This window comes from Mirounga leonina, unplaced genomic scaffold (genome assembly GCF_011800145.1).
Source record: "Mirounga leonina isolate KUSES-001 unplaced genomic scaffold, KU_Mleo_1.0 Mir_115, whole genome shotgun sequence".
NCBI lineage: Eukaryota > Metazoa > Chordata > Mammalia > Carnivora > Phocidae > Mirounga > Mirounga leonina.
The window spans coordinates 53,876,971-53,895,694 of record NW_023270268.1 but is presented as its reverse complement, the minus strand read 5'-3'; the positions used below and the strand labels follow the sequence as shown (position 1 = coordinate 53,895,694).

The following is an 18,724-nucleotide window of genomic DNA, read 5'->3' as shown; positions in this document are numbered from 1 at the left end:
GGAGGGGTGGGGGGCTGGGGCAGAAAAGAGGGAGAGAGAGAATCTTAAGCTCCACACCCAGCATGGCCCGAGGCGGTGGGGGGAGGGGGGGTGGTTGAACTCACGACCCTGAGAGATCATGACCTGAGCGGAAATCAGTGCTTAACCAACTGAGCCACCCAGGCACCCTGAATTCCAAATCTTAAGTCTATGAATCACTGTTTCCACCCCCAGGCAGCTGAAATTGTTCATTTACATTTCCCCACTCTCTGACACTCACTAAATACTACATATAATATTACTTTGCATGATGCTTTTGGGAGGGAAGCTATAGATTTTTCAATTGAGCTCTAGGACGTGTTCTTTTGTACTTACATTTAAAAATTGAGGCATGACTAGTGTCCTATAATCAATAACACTACTAACCAAATAACTGAGCCACCTTTTAAAGGGTACATTGAGGTAAATCTGAAAATGTTGCCTAGCTTCTTCTAAGGAGCCAGCCTCAATTCCCCAAATTCCTACCTTACAACCAGAAATAGTTACCTGTCAAACATATGGAAATCACTTGCCTAGACTATCCTGCAGAATTCTCCATATTTAATTTGTGTTTTCCTTGGTCATTATTTAAAGGACTTCTGGGTGGACTATACACTTCATAAGCCATGAGAGTTGATGAAAGAAATAAAGAGAATAAATACAAGTGAATAGTATAAATAAATTACTTTATCTCCTCAACTTGATTCCATTCCCATAAACTTGAAACATTTATCACAGATAATCTAAAATGTTAGATACCTCAGAGATGACCCCCATATGAATGCCTTGCCAAGCCATCCTTGCAAAAAGACAGTGTGGTACAGAGAAGAAGAGGACTTTAGAATCAGACAGACATGGGAAATATTTTAATCCCAGCTCTGCCACTTAGCAGTTGTGTAAGCCTGGGCACACAGAAGTCTGAGCTTCAGTACCCACAACTGTAAAATGGGGTAACAACTGCCTCAAAAAAACCATGAGGACTCAGCGAGAAAGAATCAGTGCAAGCACCTGATATGCTGCAGACACTCAAAAGCCAGAATGAGCAGAGCCCTTTGGTTTCCAACACATACAAGACATAGAAAATGCAGTCACACAACTTGGTGTTTCCTTTTCATTTGTTAGGCATTATTCTTTCTAGAATTACTGTAAAGCATTGTTATTAAAACACAACCATCTGGGACAGTGCAGGCACACCACAGGAACTCATCAGAGGCTTGAAACTCAAGGAAGCTGGACTCTGGCTGGAGAGAAAAAGTACCTTAAAAAATGCAAAATAACATAAAATGTTCATTTGCCCGTGACAGACAATAAGTTCAGAGGAGGGAACGATTACTTAAAGCTGACACGACCAAGCAAGAACTCATGAAAGAGCTAGAAATTGAGGGGAGCCTTGAAATTAGGAAAAGACACCAGGTATGGGAAGAGGAATAAGAACTCTCAGAGAACAGAATAGAGCTGACAAAGGAACGGCAGTGGACATAAGTATCCGTCGGGCATTCAGGGAATAACAGACCATTTTTGCTGTAGTGCGGACTTTTGTGTAGAGGAGCCACAGAAGATAAGGTTGAGTAAGGTAGAGTAGTCAGGGATGAATTAGAAGAACCCAAAAATATTTTTTTTCAAAGAAATAAATCATGGTTGGTATAAATTACAGACTTTTAAAAAAGAAACAATGTATAACCCAGTGAGCTGAGAAGACTGATATATCAGAGATATCAGTGAGTGGGCTGGACAGAAGAGAGACTAGAAACTAAGTGATCGGCTAAGAAGCCACCGTCACAGTCCAAGCAGGAAGCGATGAAAGGCTGAACTAGCATGGTGGTGGTATGAATATAAAGAGGGACACAGGGGGCGCCTGGGTGGCTCAGTCGTTAAGCGTCTGCCTTCGGCTCAGGTCATGATCCCAGGGTCCTGGGATTGAGCCCCACACTTGGCTCCCTGCTCAGAGGGGAGCCTGCTTCTCTCCTTCTCCCACTCCCCCTGCTTGTGTTCCCTCTCTCGCTGTGTCTCTCTCTGTCAAATAAATAAATAAAATCTTTCAAAAAATAAATAATAAATAAAATCTTTAAAAAAAACACTTCATAACTACTAGAATGATTAAAATAAAAAAGACTGGCAAGGATGTGGAACAACTAGAACTCTCATACATCACTGATGGAAATGTAAAATAATACAACCACTTTGGAAAATAGTTTAGCAATTTTTTAAAAACTTAACCTACACCTAGCATATTATCTAACAATTCTACTCCTAGGTATTTGCCCAAGAGAAATGCCTATGTCCATACAAAGACTTATACATGAATGTTCACAGTCAAAAACTGAAAGCAACTCAAATGTCCAACAATAAGGCAATGGATAAACAAATTTTGGTATATCCATACAATATAATAGTAAGTGATAAAAACGCATCTACTATTGATAGATGCAACAACATTGATGAATTTCAAAATGATTATGCTGAGTGGGGAAAAAAGCCAGAAAACAAAAAAGATGTGCATGCTGTACATCTCCATGTATATAAAAATGTTACAAGATGCAAACTAAGTCTATATGGGCAGAAAGCAGATTAATGGTTGCCTAGGGATGGAGGGGGGGACTAGAGGAAGACAGAGGAAAGGTATTACCAAAGGGCATAAAGAGACTTCAAACAGTGTTGGATATGTTCATTATCTTGATGGTGGTGATGGTTTCACAAATATATGCAAAACTGATCAAATCACATATATTAAATATATGCAGTTTCTTTTATGCCAATCATACCTCAGCTCTTTTTAAAAACAGCTGGGACAATAGGCAAAATTTGAATATAGACTGTGTATCAGATAATAATATCTTAACAATGGTAAATTTTTAAAACTGAAGGAAGTGGATGTCTAATCCCCATAACATAAAGTCACCACAAAGGCTGGGGATGAGAGCTTCTCTCTGGTAAACTGGGAACATCATTTGGGCACTTCCACTATTATCCTATTTTTGAGAGAGAGAGAGAGAAAAAAAAAAAAACTAGCTGTCCTCTTCATCGGAGAATTCCCTCTTAAGCAGTATTTCCAAAGTACATGCCTGCCTGTACTCTTTCATGTCTAAAACTGTTTGCATTACATAATCCTTTGGGGATAAACAATTTCCATCTCCGTGTGGCTCTAACAGGAAGGTGCAGAGAACGTCTCTGGCTGCTGTCATGTTCTCAGTTCTGTACCCGTGTGCTTCTTTAGCAGCAACCACTTGGATCCTGTACATGGCATTAAAAATACAAGTTTCTTTTCCAAGAATTCTTTGCTGCTCAGAGAGACTCGCTCTTAGACAAACCCATGGCCAGACAGTTACCAAAATAGTCTAGACCTACAGGTACCTTATCAGGTACTCAGGAGGGATGTCAAAAAAATGGGAATGGTCAGAATCCTCGATGGATCTCTCTTCTGAAATCACTGGAGGATAAAATCCCCCAGCATCTCAAGCCATAGGCAAGAAAGAAACAGCAAGTGTAAACTTTTTGTATGTATTTATGAGCATAAATTACCGGGCTAAGTGCCCATCTCCATATTCCCATCTGGTGTCAAAGATATGGCTGGCACTTAGATTAAAAATAAAGCACTCAATATGGCATTATAATTATCCTTCTAAAATTGACTTTAAAAATAATCAGGATAAATTAATCTTACTCCCAACTCCAAAAGCCACATGTTTATATGCTGCTTTGTATCTTTAACAAACTAAATTTTCTCAAAGTGATCACACATAGAAATATACAATATGCTCTCTTTAAAAGAAGAAAAGTTCTTGTCATCATCTGAAAAATCTCAAAATATTCATCAATTTCTTATTCTGTTATCTTTCAGAAGGTACAGTGAAACAGTACCATTCACAAATTTACACAAACTCAAGATACTCTTATCATTTAAAACACTGTAAAACTCTATTTTATATGCATATACTTTATTCTGTACTATACATTACTTTGGACATGTAGTTATACATTTATAATTACATATAACTCTACAGAATAAGAGGTGAAAAGCACACACTCTTCTTTATGGGCAATTTGAAGGATCTTACCTAAGATTTTGTCTCTGTACACTAAACACTACCTAACCCCACTCAGGATGAGAACCTTGTGTAAGCAGCTGCAGTTTCCTTACAAGACAGGTAATAGAAATAGGGCAAGGATTTTCTGCAGAGGAAATCCCAGAGAAAATAAGGACAACCTTCACCAAAACCAGCAGCAGTGCAAGGGCAAGATGGCTCCAGAGTTCCCACTCCTCTAGAACCAGGGGAAGACATTCCTGTGTGTATCTTGCTAGGTCTTCATAACCTGCAGAATCAGTATTCTATATGGTTAGATACTGTACTTACTGTTTAGACTAATGCTTTCTGGGACATTCCCATGAGATGGATCTACTGATGATAATTTTTCCCCAAAGTAGAAAAGACAGTGTTCTCCCCTTCAGGTAATCAATGCACACTAATTTTCAGCATCACATCTACACCAAGTTCTAGTCCATCCTCGTGATCAGTCATTCTCTTGATTACCATACCTTGAATATCCTTTCTTCTTTGACTCTTACTTTACCTTTGGATTTCATCTTTCATTATATCAGTAAAGATACTTTAGCCTTATTATCCACAAACTGAAGCCATTTCACATTTCTCTGATCTCAAACTTTTTAAATAATCCCAAATATAGGAACATAATACTCACTGTCGTGTATATTACAGAACATTACTCTGTTCTAGTTAATGCAAGGAGGCAGGAAACAAAAACATAAAATATAACTACTTAGAAAGCAGGAAACAAAATTACATTATTTGTAGGTAATATGACTGCATATCTCTTAAAAGAAAAAAAAAAGTAGAGAGAATGAATCACCAGAAAAGCCACTAAAACTAAATAGGAAGTTTCATCAGGCAGCATTTCTATAGACTGGTAATCAACAGTTAGGAAAATATAATGAAGAGATGGCCTCACTGTAATCAATTTATAGCAGCAGCAGCAGGATGACTACCCCATCCTCACACACAGAATTTACTCCAATTCAGCCTACAGAAAAATCAGAAGACTAATGCCCTCCCCTCTCACTGGAGCCCAGACCACTGCCAAGCCATGCCCCTCTAAAATGTGTACAAAAATTCTGACCCTCCCAGGAATCTCTTCCCTCAGGCCTGGAGTAGATCAGAATATTTTAAAACAAAATAACAAAACTTAAGATAACTAATAATTAGGAGACAAAAATCCTACTGAATTTGAACAAATTCGTTGTCTAAAACAGGAAGGTAGCAAAAGAGAAATGGATAGCCCACAAAAGAACTGCTAGGATACCTTCCCATTCATCAGCAGCACTACCTGTACTGAACACACAGTCATATATTAGAGCAAAAAGCACCTTGCTGTTCTCCAGACACTCAGGCCACTCTTTGTTGCTAGCTTATACAGAACAGAGAGAAAATCTGAGTTAGAAAACTACCTAATAGTTTCTTAAGACTTGTTGGGGCCCTTAAATACCAAATTTACATCTCAGCCCCCAGGCAAAGTCACCTCTAAGCCAATCCAAAACTAAGATGCTTTGCCGTTTTCTAAAGTCTTCTAAAGCTTTCTTTTTTCCTCACATCAGTGTTATATACTTTACAGCAACATTCTCCAATGAGTTTGCTAATGTGCAGACAAGGAATGTTCCAGGCCACCTTCTCTGAACTCCCTTCCCAACTGTGTGGCCTACCCAACAACTGTTCCCACTCCCCCTTCTTCCTAGCTAACAAAACTCTAGCCTTGTTCCCCTTTCTAAGCTGCCATGACCTCCAGAGAAGGCTGGGCTCCTCCCCAGACCAAGGTGAATTATGTTGGGTCAGAGTTCATCATGGTGATGTAATTCCCACGGCCAAGTCATTGGTTTACGCATGGACACAATTCTGGCCTAGGAGATGTAGGGGTGTTTCTAGAAAGGTTTCCTTGGTCTTTAAGAACACAGGACAGGTACAATTTCTTTTTTTATGTCTCTGGATATAGTTATATAAAGACTTGAAGTCATTGAACTGCTTGATCAACCAACTTTGGAAATACCCACACTTCCGGGCCTTTTGTTAAGTGAGATAATAAATGTCCCTAGTGTTTAAACTGCTTCCACTAGTTTTCTGTCATTTGCAACCAAAACCTCCCAAATAATATACCATGTAAATGTCCAGCTAGAATTTATTCCACCTATGGCCTAAGCATCTGACAATGGACATAAAAGACAAAACTAACCAATCTGTAAAACTTGAAGAGGACATTTCCTTTATTGCCAAAACAGCTCATTATAAAGAGGAGCTATTATTGATCATCTGGACACTATTCTTTCTTTGGTAAAATTACCTTGTGTCTCCTTTCTTTGAGACGAGTGCTTCTCCTATAAACTTGATGTACTTATTTAATATGAGGGGAGGAAGATTTTTGAATACCATAATCTTATTGAGTTACAAATGGTAACAACCTAATCCTAATATATCTGTTGAGGCCAAACTAAGAGAAATAGGTTTAAACCAAAGGGAACTAGTTCATATATAAGGATGGATTTCCTGAAAGAAAAGACTATAGAAAAAAAAAATTATCCAGGGACAGTATGGACTCTCCTTGATGAAAGTCTTTAAAAATAGAGTATTCATGTAGCTGTGAAGCCTTAGGCACCATATTTGGATTATATGACAATTCAAGATTCCTGCCAGGCCTATCTAAAGAGAAAATGTATCTTCTTTCTAAACGGAAAAGTAGAAAACCTCTAAGTGTTTAAATAAAAGAGAAGCAGAAACTTCTTAACCCCAAATTCTGGGTTAGTCATATTTATCATATACCTATGCAAACCAATTGTTATATCTAATTCACCTCATTTTTCTAGAGAGCAAAAAGGTAAACAGTATGACAAAAAATCTGACTACGTCTCAATTTCCAGAAAATACAAGTGTCAGTACGAAACTTATTTGACCAGAAAATGTCCAGTGACTAATTAAACTGAAAGCTAATTTATTTAATTAAAAAGAGATTTGAAAGCACTTACTAGATTAAAAAGAAATGGTATATACTTATCAGAATAAAACAGTTTTTGCCCTAATGGCAATTCTATAACTAAAAGAATAATTTTTAAATGGTTTTGTTTTATTTTGTTTTTTAAGATTTATTTATTTATTTAAGAGAGATACAGAGTAGGGAGGGGGCAGAGGGAGACAGAAACAAGCAGACTTCCCTCTGAGCAGGGAGCTGGATTCCAGGACCCCAAGATCATGACCTGAGCTGAAATCAAGAGTCAGATGTGTAACCACTGAGCCACCCAGGCACCCCTTAAATGTTTTTAGATGAAGAATTTTACTGTCCAAGAGTAGTGCTAAATATAGACTGTCCTATTAAAATTACAATTTGAAGTATTTAAGATTTATTCCTACAGACCATTAAATCCCCACTCACAGTTATAATGACTAAAACTTGGAATATTCATGTTGAAAAGCAAACGCAAGTAAATGTTCACTTCTCTAGGGAAGTCATAAGGTTTGCTGACATAATGTGCAATGGATAACTAGTCTTTGGTTTAGCAACTAAGACACATAGATTATCTGTCAGTTGCTCGACCCTGGACCAGAACAAGGAGGGCAATAATGATGGACAGTATGGTAAAGAATGTGAGTCTCAGAAATACAGACTACTGCTATGGTGATTTTCACTTTGTACCAATTAGAAAAAGGCACCCTTTCCAAGTGATTATGCCTAGCTTGGGGAGCAGACAGTTCTTTTTTACATTAGAAATGGTATCTCTCTATCTGGTATCATTGTACAATGAACATTTTACATAATTATTTGTAGTAGCCCAACTTACCATCAGGAGCCCTGTGCCCAGTAACAGACAAGAACTCCCTTCTCTTCTAGGAATGGAGGAAAGTAGGTCTCATTTTTAACAGACTCAACTACCAAAACCTTCCCTCATTCTAGACAAGTTGGAGGCAGCTAAGGCTCCATTAAACTGAGTCCTAGTCTCATTAAACAGAGAAAGGGGGAAAAAAAATATTCTCCAGAAAGACCAAGTGATCAAACTTTATAGATTTGTTTTTCAGGTAAGTTATTATATCTTCACTTTTTTTTTTTTTAAGATTTTATTTATTCATTTGAGAGAGAAAGCACATGAGAGGGGGGAGGGTCAGAGGGAGAAGCAGGCTCCCTGCCGAGCAGGGAGCCCAATGCGGGACTCGATCCCGGGACTCCAGGATCATGACCTGAGCCGAAGGCAGTCGCTCAACCAACTGAGCCACCCAGGCGCCCTATATCTTCACTTTTTAAGCACAGCTTTTCATAGCACAGACTTCAACTTTATTGAAAGAATATCAATTAATCAATATGCATAATTTTTCTCTATATGAATACTTACTTAAAGTGCTTTATAGGGAGGACCTATAACTATAAAAGAAAGCTACAAAAGGTACTGTAGCACCATTAACTATGTTTTAAATGATGGCTTCCTTTGTTTATTTAAACTTTACCTTTGAAGATTCATATTAAAAATAGATTATAACTAGCCATCACCAAAGCCTGTGCTTAACTTAAGGTTGACTAAGAGAACAACGTATGAAGCAGCCTTCTAGAATGGAAACAGAAGACCATCATCTACTCAAACTAAACGTACCAACTCAATATTATAAACAAATGAAAAAATAATATTTTGCGCCTTAAAATTAACAACTGTTTACATATTAGGAAATTATTTTAATTCTTAAAAAAGTGCTTCAGTATAAAGAGAAATTTTTCAAACACATACACATCACTACATATTTATCCTAAAATTAAGCCTTTGGTACTGTAAAGTAAAATAAAACCTAAATCATTTTTGCAAATGGCTATGTTAATGCCACTGTAAATTCTATGCAAGCCTTTCATGAGCTAACAGGCAAAATGTTAGAGATTCTCTGTAATGGGACAGAGATTCTGCCAGCAAAGAAGGGGAGTGGATGAGAATGGCTGTTTGTGAGTCACCACCTGCTCTGACTTCTGACCCCCAATTTTTTTAACTGTAGGACTTCCTTAGACAATTATAAGATCTACCTAGCAAGATTTCCAGCATAGAGTTTTCAACAACAATACCACATATCACAGGGACACAACTGTCAGAGTCAAATGAGAAACTCCAAGTCCTACTGAGCAACGTGAGAAGACCAGGCACTGGTCCCCTAACAATGCTATCCACACATCATTGACCAAATTATGAGATTCGTGGAGTTTAAACTGATAGCATAGGGTTTGCAGACAGATAGCTCTAAATCAGAATCCCAGTTTCAAATTTTAGTTTCACCACCTATGAGCTACAAGAGACTTTGGGTAAATTACTTAACTTCTCAGTGCCTAATTTCTACATATATATAGTACCTACCTCAAAAACTGTTATGATAATTAAAATTAGATAATATATATAAAGTACTTAAACACTGCCTGGGAATAGTACACATGTTCAATAAATGTCAGCCATTATTATTATTATTATTATTATTATTATTATTATCAACAATGCTGGTTTCTTTATTTCTCCTCTGATCCAGAAACCCCACTTCTGGAAATCCACCCTGGAGAAATAATCAAAACTATAGTAGAAACACAAAAATTGTTATTATTTCAAAAATAATAATTATTATTATTATAACGTTATTTACAATGGTAAAAAGTTAATGTTACCTAAGTATATACCAATTAGAAAGCAATTGAGTTATTTATCAAATAGCCATTCAGTAAAATATTAATCTATCACTAAGAAATATATTAGAAATATATTAAAGAATTATGGAGCAAAATGACTTCATGTTTATAGGCTTATAAAAAGTGAAAAAAGCCAAGATTTTAAAACTATATGTACATCATTATAACAATGTAAAAATATATTTAAAATGCATATTAAAAAAAAGCAAGTAATACACCAAAATCATAACAGTGAATGTGACAAGAGGATGAGATTTTGAGTGATTTTTTTTTCTTTTCTTTTCTATACTATCATGTAGTTGTATTACTTTTATAATTTTAAAGTCAATCTATTTTTAAATATGTTTAACTTGCTACAGATATATCCAGTAAATAGGATTATTCAAATGGAATTAAAAGTTAAACCACAAAAATATATTACTGAAGTGGTTAAAGTTCAAAATAGAAATTAAGAATAATCAAATATTTCAAATATTAGCATTCAAAGTAAAAATATTACTTTTTTGAGTTTTTCAAGTATTTTTTTATTGAGGTATAGTTGACATACAATATTATATTAGTTTCAGGCATATGAGACAATGATTTGATTATTTATACATATTGAGAAATGATATTGAGAAATGGTCACCACATATTGAGAAATTAAAGTCTAGTTAATATCTGTTACCACACATGGTTACAGAATTTTTTTTTCTTGTGATGAAAACTTTTAAGATTTCCTCTCTTAGCAACTTTCAAATACACAATAAAATAGTATTAACTATAGTCACCACACTGTACATTATATCCCCATGACTTATTTATTTTATAACTGGAATTTTTTACCTTTTGACTCTTTTCATCCATTTTGCCCATGCCTCACCCCTGCCTCTGGAAATCACCGATCTATTCTCTGTATCTTTGAGCTTGGTTTTGTGACCGGTAATGACTCAAGTACCCAAACTGGTGAATTAACTTACATTTTAAACTAAGCTAGAAGGAATTCAGGTTTATTACTATAATGTCTTCCCATTTACCTGCATTAGAAATGGGGGTGGGATTTCTGCTAGACCACTGAGAACTGCGCATAACTCTGGGTTCCCTATGAAGGTATGTGACACATGAAATCTTAGCTGCCACAGAAGTCACAGTGGAAAGCTGTTCCAAACCAGTGTTCTTTATTTGACAGAGAGAGACACAGCAAGAGAGGGAACACAAGCAGGGGGAGTGGGAAAGGAAGAAGCAGGCTCCCCGCTGAGCAGGGAGCCCGATGCGGGGCTCGATCCCAGGACCCTGGGATCATGACCGGAGCCGAAGGCAGACACTTAACGACTGAGCCACCCAGGCGCCCCTAAACCAGTGTTCTTCGAAGAGTGGCATCACTAGATGTACCTCCTACCTGGGAAGGGAGTAAGCAGCCTGGCCAACAATTAAATTTTAAAAGCCACTTTTTTGTTCATAAAAAGCAAGGGGAGAGGGATAGAGAGAGTCCAGACGCAGCCACAGACTAGGAGAAGAACCTTCTAAAAATCATTCTACTCTTCTAAAAATAAAATAAAATAAAAAATAAAAATAAAAATCATTTTACTCCATCAAAACGGAGATGGCTTCTTAGCAGATTGGAGGCCAAAAACTTCGTTTAATGATTTTCCATTCACAGTGCTGATATGAAGTTTCTTTTTTAAATAAATATACTTAATTTAAAAAAACAGTCAAGCTAAAAAATATCATTGACTATCAAAACACAGAGGTGACTCAAAAATGAAAAAAAATAAGGTATTGGCTTCTAAAATGATAACAGTTGGGGAAAGCCTGCTCTGAACACATGGCCTACCTGTGTTTTTTCCAACTGTGCCTGCATTTTACTTCTTCCATAACATTTTCTTTTTCCTTCAACCTGCAATGTCATCTTCTCATCCTCCCTCCACTTAATCTCTGTCTCCTGAAATGCTAGGATATAATCAAAAGTCAGCTCCTCTTCAAATTTATCCAAGACTCCCCAAGCTCCCTCAGTCAGGCTTATCACACTCTTGTAGTTGGCCCAACCCCCCCTCATAGCTCTGCTATTAAGAAGCTCATCTCTCCAAGTAGATGGAATGCTCTCTGAGGGCAGAGAATGCACTGATTCATCTTTAGGCATCACAGAGAACATAATGCTGTTTTCCACATGTGTCAGACTATACAGAAAATGTTGGTTTAATTGAACTGAATTTCTAAACAATCTGTTCAGAAGATGCACCAAGGTCAGCAGTCATGATCCTACATTCACCTACAAATAGGTTCCTAGGCCTGGGAGAGGGGGGCTGACTAAGAAGGAAACTACCTCTCCTTTTTTGGCAGAAATGTCAATGTGTTATTTTAAACCAAAGTAATCTGAGTTTTCTCTTAAATCAAAAGGCATTTGTCCACATTAAATCCACAGGCCTCTTGTAACCTTGGTAATGTGGGATTTCAACATTTACTAATAGCAGCTATAATGTCTGAAAAGCAAATCATTCATCGTGCCACTCATTATTTAATTATTCAGAACTATATCTTATTTCAGAAAAGATCCAATGAAACTTACATGAATACATATACCACAACAAGATAAAATGACATTATCTCAGAAGAGAAAGAAAATAACAAAACAAAGGAAAACTGAATGTAGGAAAGATAAGCTGTCCTGGGAGTGAGATTTATATACCAAATCAATGTATTCTATAAAATTCTGCACATTTGTTAGAGGTAGGTCAGAGGCTTGGCTCTAACACTTCTAGTAGCCAACAAACACAGGATGATCCAATCAGCCACATGATTCAATCCTTAACCTAAAAACACAAAGCTATCAGAGAACTGTCTTTCCCTTGGTCCTCATAAAAAGGATACTATATAATGCAACAAATAAAGTCCTCGAGGACATCTTTGCCATTGATTTCTCAGAAAACTTTGGGAAGACCATTCCTCACTACAACCCTCATAGGCAAATGACGGCACACAGTCAATAAATGCAAATGGTGGATAAGATGACAATCAGGCCAAGGAAGGGGTTCAGGTACACAGCTCCCTGCAGGTCTAGATTTATCAGAAACAGATTTTATTCTACCTGAACTAATGTAAAATCGAGAGGCTTCATGCATCCACTTATCTTTAAAATTATAAACAAAACTTGATGCACATGTCCATTCTTCTTGGGCTATGTCTGTAGTTTCATAACATCCTCAAAGGGAAGCATGACTCAAGAAAAGTTAAGAACCATTAATCTAAAGAACTAGACTATATGTATCCTTCAGGGAACCTTCCATAAGCAGTTTCTCCTCTGAACTTCTGAGAAGTGCTGAGCCTCAAGACTGCAGTCCCCGACAAGCATCTGAAGTACAACTTCTCTGATGCCAAGTGTGGAACTCTAAGCTTAACCACTGGCCAAGCTATGTGTCAATTGTATGATACAATAACCTTTAATACAGTAATGATGAAGCACATAGCAATCTGTTTTTCCAGATAGGTTTAAGCCATGAACATTGACAAAGTTGCCTCAGAGGATTGGTGATATTTCTTCTAAATAATATAAAAAGTAAAAGAAGCAAACAAAAAAACACACCCACCTTTTGCCAGTAGATAAAAATTAGAGATAAGCACACACACAAAAAAACATTTTCCTAGATAAACATTATTTTTAATTTTAAAAATAACCTTTCCACATCAGTTGGTATAATTTGAGCTATTTTTTTACCTTTTGTTGTAAATCTTTTATTTTTAAATTTTTTATTATACAGAATAATATTTTAAATCTTTTAGAATAATATTTTAAATAATAATATTTTAAATCTTTTATTATACAGAAAAACAATCACTGCCATAGCTTTAAACACACACACACACACACACATCAACCATCCACCCACAGTATCATGATTAGAATGTCTCAAGGGCCCAACAGCATCAAGTGAGGAAGCTGGCCTATAAGAACACTGAGACAAATCTCTTTAAGATGTCATTCAGGTAGAAGTCACAGCTATCCAGAGTCTGGTCCTCAGCATAAGAAGTCCAGAGATAAATCTTTTTCAAAAATACACAATTGAATAGACTAAAGAGTATCAACTCATGCTAAGAGGCTGAAGTGGGAATCAGAATACCAACTTATTAATCAATCATAGAGAATATTCCTTTCCATTAATCAGAAAATTTGCACCAGAAGCCAGGATGCTGCTTCCCCAATGCTAAGATACCTGAAATCCCAAATTAGTAATCAGTTTACCATAAGTTCGAACAAAGAGATATAAAGTTTGAAATTATCCATATCCAACATATGCCTTTCTAGTGATCAAAACTGTGGCTTTCACATGTAGAGTCTCTCTTCCTAGGATATTGTTGCCCTAACAATGCAGACTTCTTGGTCTCTAAGCTTTCTTTTCCACATCCTTCCACATCCATTAAGTATTTCTCTAGATACGGTAAAATACAACTGATAGAGGTGTACCTTATGTGCATTATTATCCCTATTTTTCAGATTAATAACTCCCAGATAAAGCTGACTAAGCAACTTGTCCATGGTCACAGCCAATATAAGGCAAAGCAGAGATTCAAAGCCAGATCTCAAACCAAAGCCTGTGCCTTTAACTTGCAGTAAATAATGTCTTCAAAGTGTCTTTCCCTGGGCCTCCCACCTACCAGTACGATTTAAATGCCCCTACTCAGTGTTCCCATAACACCCTAAGCACACCATGACTGTGACTTTTGTTATACAGATCTTTCTCACTACACTGAAACTTTGTGAGGACAGGAAGCCTATCTCATTCACCTTTGTATCCCTAGTGTGCTATCTATCAAGGTAAATATGCAAATTAACTTGTCCAGTGGTTTAATATAAAAATCACCAAACTGAAGGCCTTGAACTAACCTTAGGAAGGTCACATCTTAAGCCCATCAACAAATACCTTATCTAAAAAATGGGATGAAATGTATACATACAAGTTGGCTTAGCTCCTTTCTACATTTAAAAAGCAGTACCGTTGTAGATGGGCCCTCATTTTTTATAGACTATCTTACCAGTTTGAATTAGTAGAAATAAAATTAAAGTCCTCATTTATCTTCTGTACACAACATATACAAATAATAGGGAGCTCAGAAAAAGCTTCCTCTTCTCTGAAAGGAGACAACTATCATCTGTACCAAAATCAAACAGTGGCACCCTCCTCTGGTGAATGTTACAGGAGCTAAAACAACACAAAAGACAACAATTAGATGGTGGGGTTTTCTTTGAATGAAAGAAAAAGCAAGAAAGAAAATACCTAATATTATTTGTTATTATCACATTCCCAGTAGCAACTAAAGAACTACCTTTTACATTACTTTTCTTATTTTGCCTTAAAACAAAGCCAAGATGAATGAACTGGCTACATACTATAGGAGATTACAGATAGAACAATTACTCTATTTTTAAGGAGGGTACCTATACGTGTAAAATTCTTCTATTTAAATAAAAACATTTATCATGTCCCTTTTCTGGATGATACATTTACCAGAAGATAGTACTGGAAATTTTTCAACCTGAAGTCTGTTTAGGTCCACAACTTCCAGGTTTTAGAATATCAACTTAAAAGAAAATTTAAAATACTCATTCACTTACACGTGCAGGCTCAAAATATGTCAGTACCACACACCCAGGCAAGCACAACCCAAAGTTTCACAACATTAATATTACATCTGGACCTTTAAATTAAAAATAAATCTGTGCTTTCTAAGACCAGAAGCAGATTAACAGCTGCCCAATTTTAATTTAAAAATATATAGTAAGTAGAAGCTTTATTAAATGATTTAAAAGTCTAGGCTAGGCATATAAAATGAAAATAGAGACATTCTGATCAAACCAAGAAAACAATTTAGTCATTGTACTGGGAATATTATCATTCAAATATGTTTTTACCCAAGCACGGAGCATCTCTTCCCTCAATTAATTTCAGGTCTTTCACCTATCCTATGACCAAGGGGAAAGGAACCCCACCCTACACAAAAAGCTACAAAATTACAACCAGTAACAAACCTTCATTTTGAAAGACAGAACATAGGGCTAGGGTGGATGGAAAATAGCAAAAATTGATTTCAATTCTACCAAATAAATTTTCCAACTAAGTTTGTCATTTCTGGCAAAGTTGGTTTAAGGCAGACAGATACAGTATCTGGGAAAGATTAGCAGAGTGGTGGGTGAAGTGACTTTGTATCAAAGACAGAATGCAAATAAAATAACAACCAACTGAAAGCTTTCTCAATGTTCACCCAAAGCAAAGGCCAAAGAAAAAGCAAATCATGACCTGCTGACATCCCCTACAGCCCACCAGAGACCAGAGGACCAAAATGAGAGTTGGAGGGAAAGTTGGATGAGGAACAGAGCACGGGGAGTGGGGTGGGGTGGGGTGGGGGACTCATGAAGAGGGGGTGGCAAAGGGGGCAGAGGGAATATGAGTAAAAAAGTATCCTGCAAAAAAAAAAATAAATAAATAGTATGCAGCATTGAAACTCTTACCAACTGCCAATGGAGAGAGATGGGGTGGCTGACTGATGCGCTTGGGAGAATGGCGCTGGAGCCACATTTGCCACTCACTTCCCCTGGGCTAATGCCCAAGGACCAGAGCCGACCCTCGCCCCTACCTCCAGGAAATCTGAGCCCCGGCGCGCAATCAGGGTGCCGCAGAAATGCGGCAGAGGAACCCGAACCGGCCTCCAACATCATCTTTTGCCCCAGATGAACCCCAAATAAAGGAGTTTAGAAGCAGGGAGATGCCTGCGCACCAAGCCGGCCAGGGCGCCCGGACGAGATCTGGGCACCGCAGCCTCTGCGGGCATTGCCACCTCGGCAAAGGCCAGAGGCATCCCGGTCCCGTGCCACGATCCAGCTAAAAGCAGGCGACCAGTGAGGCGCTACTGTCAACTGGCCCGATTGCACTTGCAAAGTTAATGGAGTTGGGAAGAAGCGAAGAGCTGCCCTTCGGGTTCTTCCTCTAGGAGAACGGGATGGGAAGGAGTCACAGCTTCCTTCATCTTCAGTGAGCCCTCACTGACTCGGCTCAGCAGATTTTGTCTCTTTTCCCTAAAGAGAATCAAAGGTATTTTCTTTCTTCTTTGTGCCTAGCTTAGCCTCAAACCCTAGAACAGGGGCGCTGAGGCCCTAGGCCAAAGTTCACAGCAGAAACCATAAACTCTCCTCGAAAAACTAGCACAGTCATTTGCTGGGTTCTGGCCTTGGGAAACCTCAAATTATGAGGCACAAAATAGATTGTGGACGACCCTCCCTCCCCCAAATTGGCCACTGAGACCAAGAGGTCTGGACCCAGCAGTATTTTTCAGCAAGTTGAGCCACATTTGGATCTAGTGTCTTTGCCCAGCCGGGCACCAGGTCATCACCACGCCCCTCGCACCCAGTTCCTACCCCGCTGCTCACACATCCTCTTGTTTACGCACACCCACACAAACAAAACCCCAGAGAACTCCTACCTCACCCCCGTGTCCGTCAAAGATCCCGAAGATAGACGGGTGCGTCTTGTTGGCTAGGTCCGTAAGAACTTCAAATCGGTCCTCCATGTGGTCTCTCCGGCCCTGGATGGAATACACAGCCACGTTGTGGCTCTTAAACTCCCAGGTCTTGGAAAACTCGGCCTCCAGGACGTCGAGCCCCCCGAGCCGATCGTTCTGCATGATCTCGGCCACCTTGCCCTTCACCATCTTCACGGCGTCCCGGCTGGACTTGACGATGGTCTTCACCTCGTCCGTGTGGAAGAAGTAACTCCACAGTGCCAAGCTGATGCACAGCAGGAAGAGCGTCTCGGGTCTCAGCAAGAAGTAGCGCATGATGCGACCCAGCAGAGACAGCAAAGTCATTGTATCCTCTATCATTTATTATCGCTACAGCCCCAACCACCAGCAGCGACGCGCGCCCCGAAGGCTCGCCGGGTCCCGGAGCACTGCGGGGACAGCCCGCGGGGAGGGAGGCGGAGCAGCAGCCGAGGCTTGGGGGAGGAGACTCGCGGAGCCCGGCAGAAGGCGGACGAGCAGGCTGCTCCCAGCCCGCACGGCGAACAGAGGCAGTTTCCCTTTTGTCTCCCGGCCTCGGCGGCAAGGAGGCCCGCGCCTCGCGCACCGGCGCCTGTGCCCGCGGATGTGCCGCCTCCCCTCCACGCGCCCCTTTGTGAGGCGGTAGCCGAGACGGCAAAGGTGGCAGCAAAGCGGCAGCCGCCGGTGCCCGAGCTGGGCTAGAGGAATCAAGTTAAAGTTGCGCCGGGCGAGTCTACGGTGGTGGGCGGGAGAATTCGGAGGCGCTGGCGCCCGCGCGGCCCTTCCGCCGGTGCCCCCTCGCCGCTCTGGGGAGAGATCAGCAGCAGGTGAGGAGGTGCGAGGCGCGAGAGCCCAGCGGGCAAGGGATGCACGTCCCCTGGGTCGCCGCGGCAGGGGAGCGCAGAGCTTGCCGAGCGCTCCGATTCCTTCAGACACCCCGGGAAGCCCCCAGAGAATAAAAGTTTCGCGGGAGCCTGGGCAGAGGCGGGGGTACGCGGAGCCCGGCGACGCAGCACGATCCGCGCCGGCGGGCTCAGCCAGCCTCTCCCCAATACCTCCCTGCTCTGCTCGGCACCGCTCGGCTCCGCTCGCGCGCTCCCTCCTCTCGCCCCGGCTCGCGCTCGCCCCGCCCCGCGCGCGCTCGCCCCGCCCCGTCCCTCCCCTGGAGCTGGGACTCCAGGCCCGAGGAGCTCGCGCCGAGCTGTCAAAGGCTGAGGCAGCTCCGCCGAGGCTGGCTGGCCCGCCGCTCCGGGCCGTTCAGACGAACCGAGGGGGAGAAAAGGGGTGCGTCCGCTGCCCAGGTCGGGTAGACGGCCTTTCCTCCCTCCTGTGCGGGCTCCCAGGACAAAATAATACCAGTCCTGGTCGTCTGAACGGTGGTTTTCCCGAGAGCTATTGTCGCCGGCTGGAAAGCAAGTGCCGCACGTGAGCGTTCCCCCCTCCGGCTGGTAGCGCTGTAGTGCGGTCCCCGCCTCGCCTGGCATAAGGCAAGCGAGAAGGGACG

At 40.2% G+C, this 18,724-nt stretch overlaps 1 protein-coding gene across 1 annotated transcript in view; it reads right to left on the bottom strand.

The window, feature by feature from the left end:
* PPM1L (protein phosphatase, Mg2+/Mn2+ dependent 1L) overlaps window positions 1-18,323 on the bottom strand; it is a 302,408-nt gene extending 284,085 nt beyond the window's left edge. Inside the window, exon 1 of the mRNA XM_034998266.1 lies at window positions 17,164-18,323. Within this exon, the coding sequence (XP_034854157.1) occupies window positions 17,164-17,562 (399 nt within the window). The 5' untranslated portion in view covers window positions 17,563-18,323. The remainder of the gene's footprint in view (window positions 1-17,163) is intronic.
* Window positions 18,324-18,724: the final 401 nt, after the last annotated feature.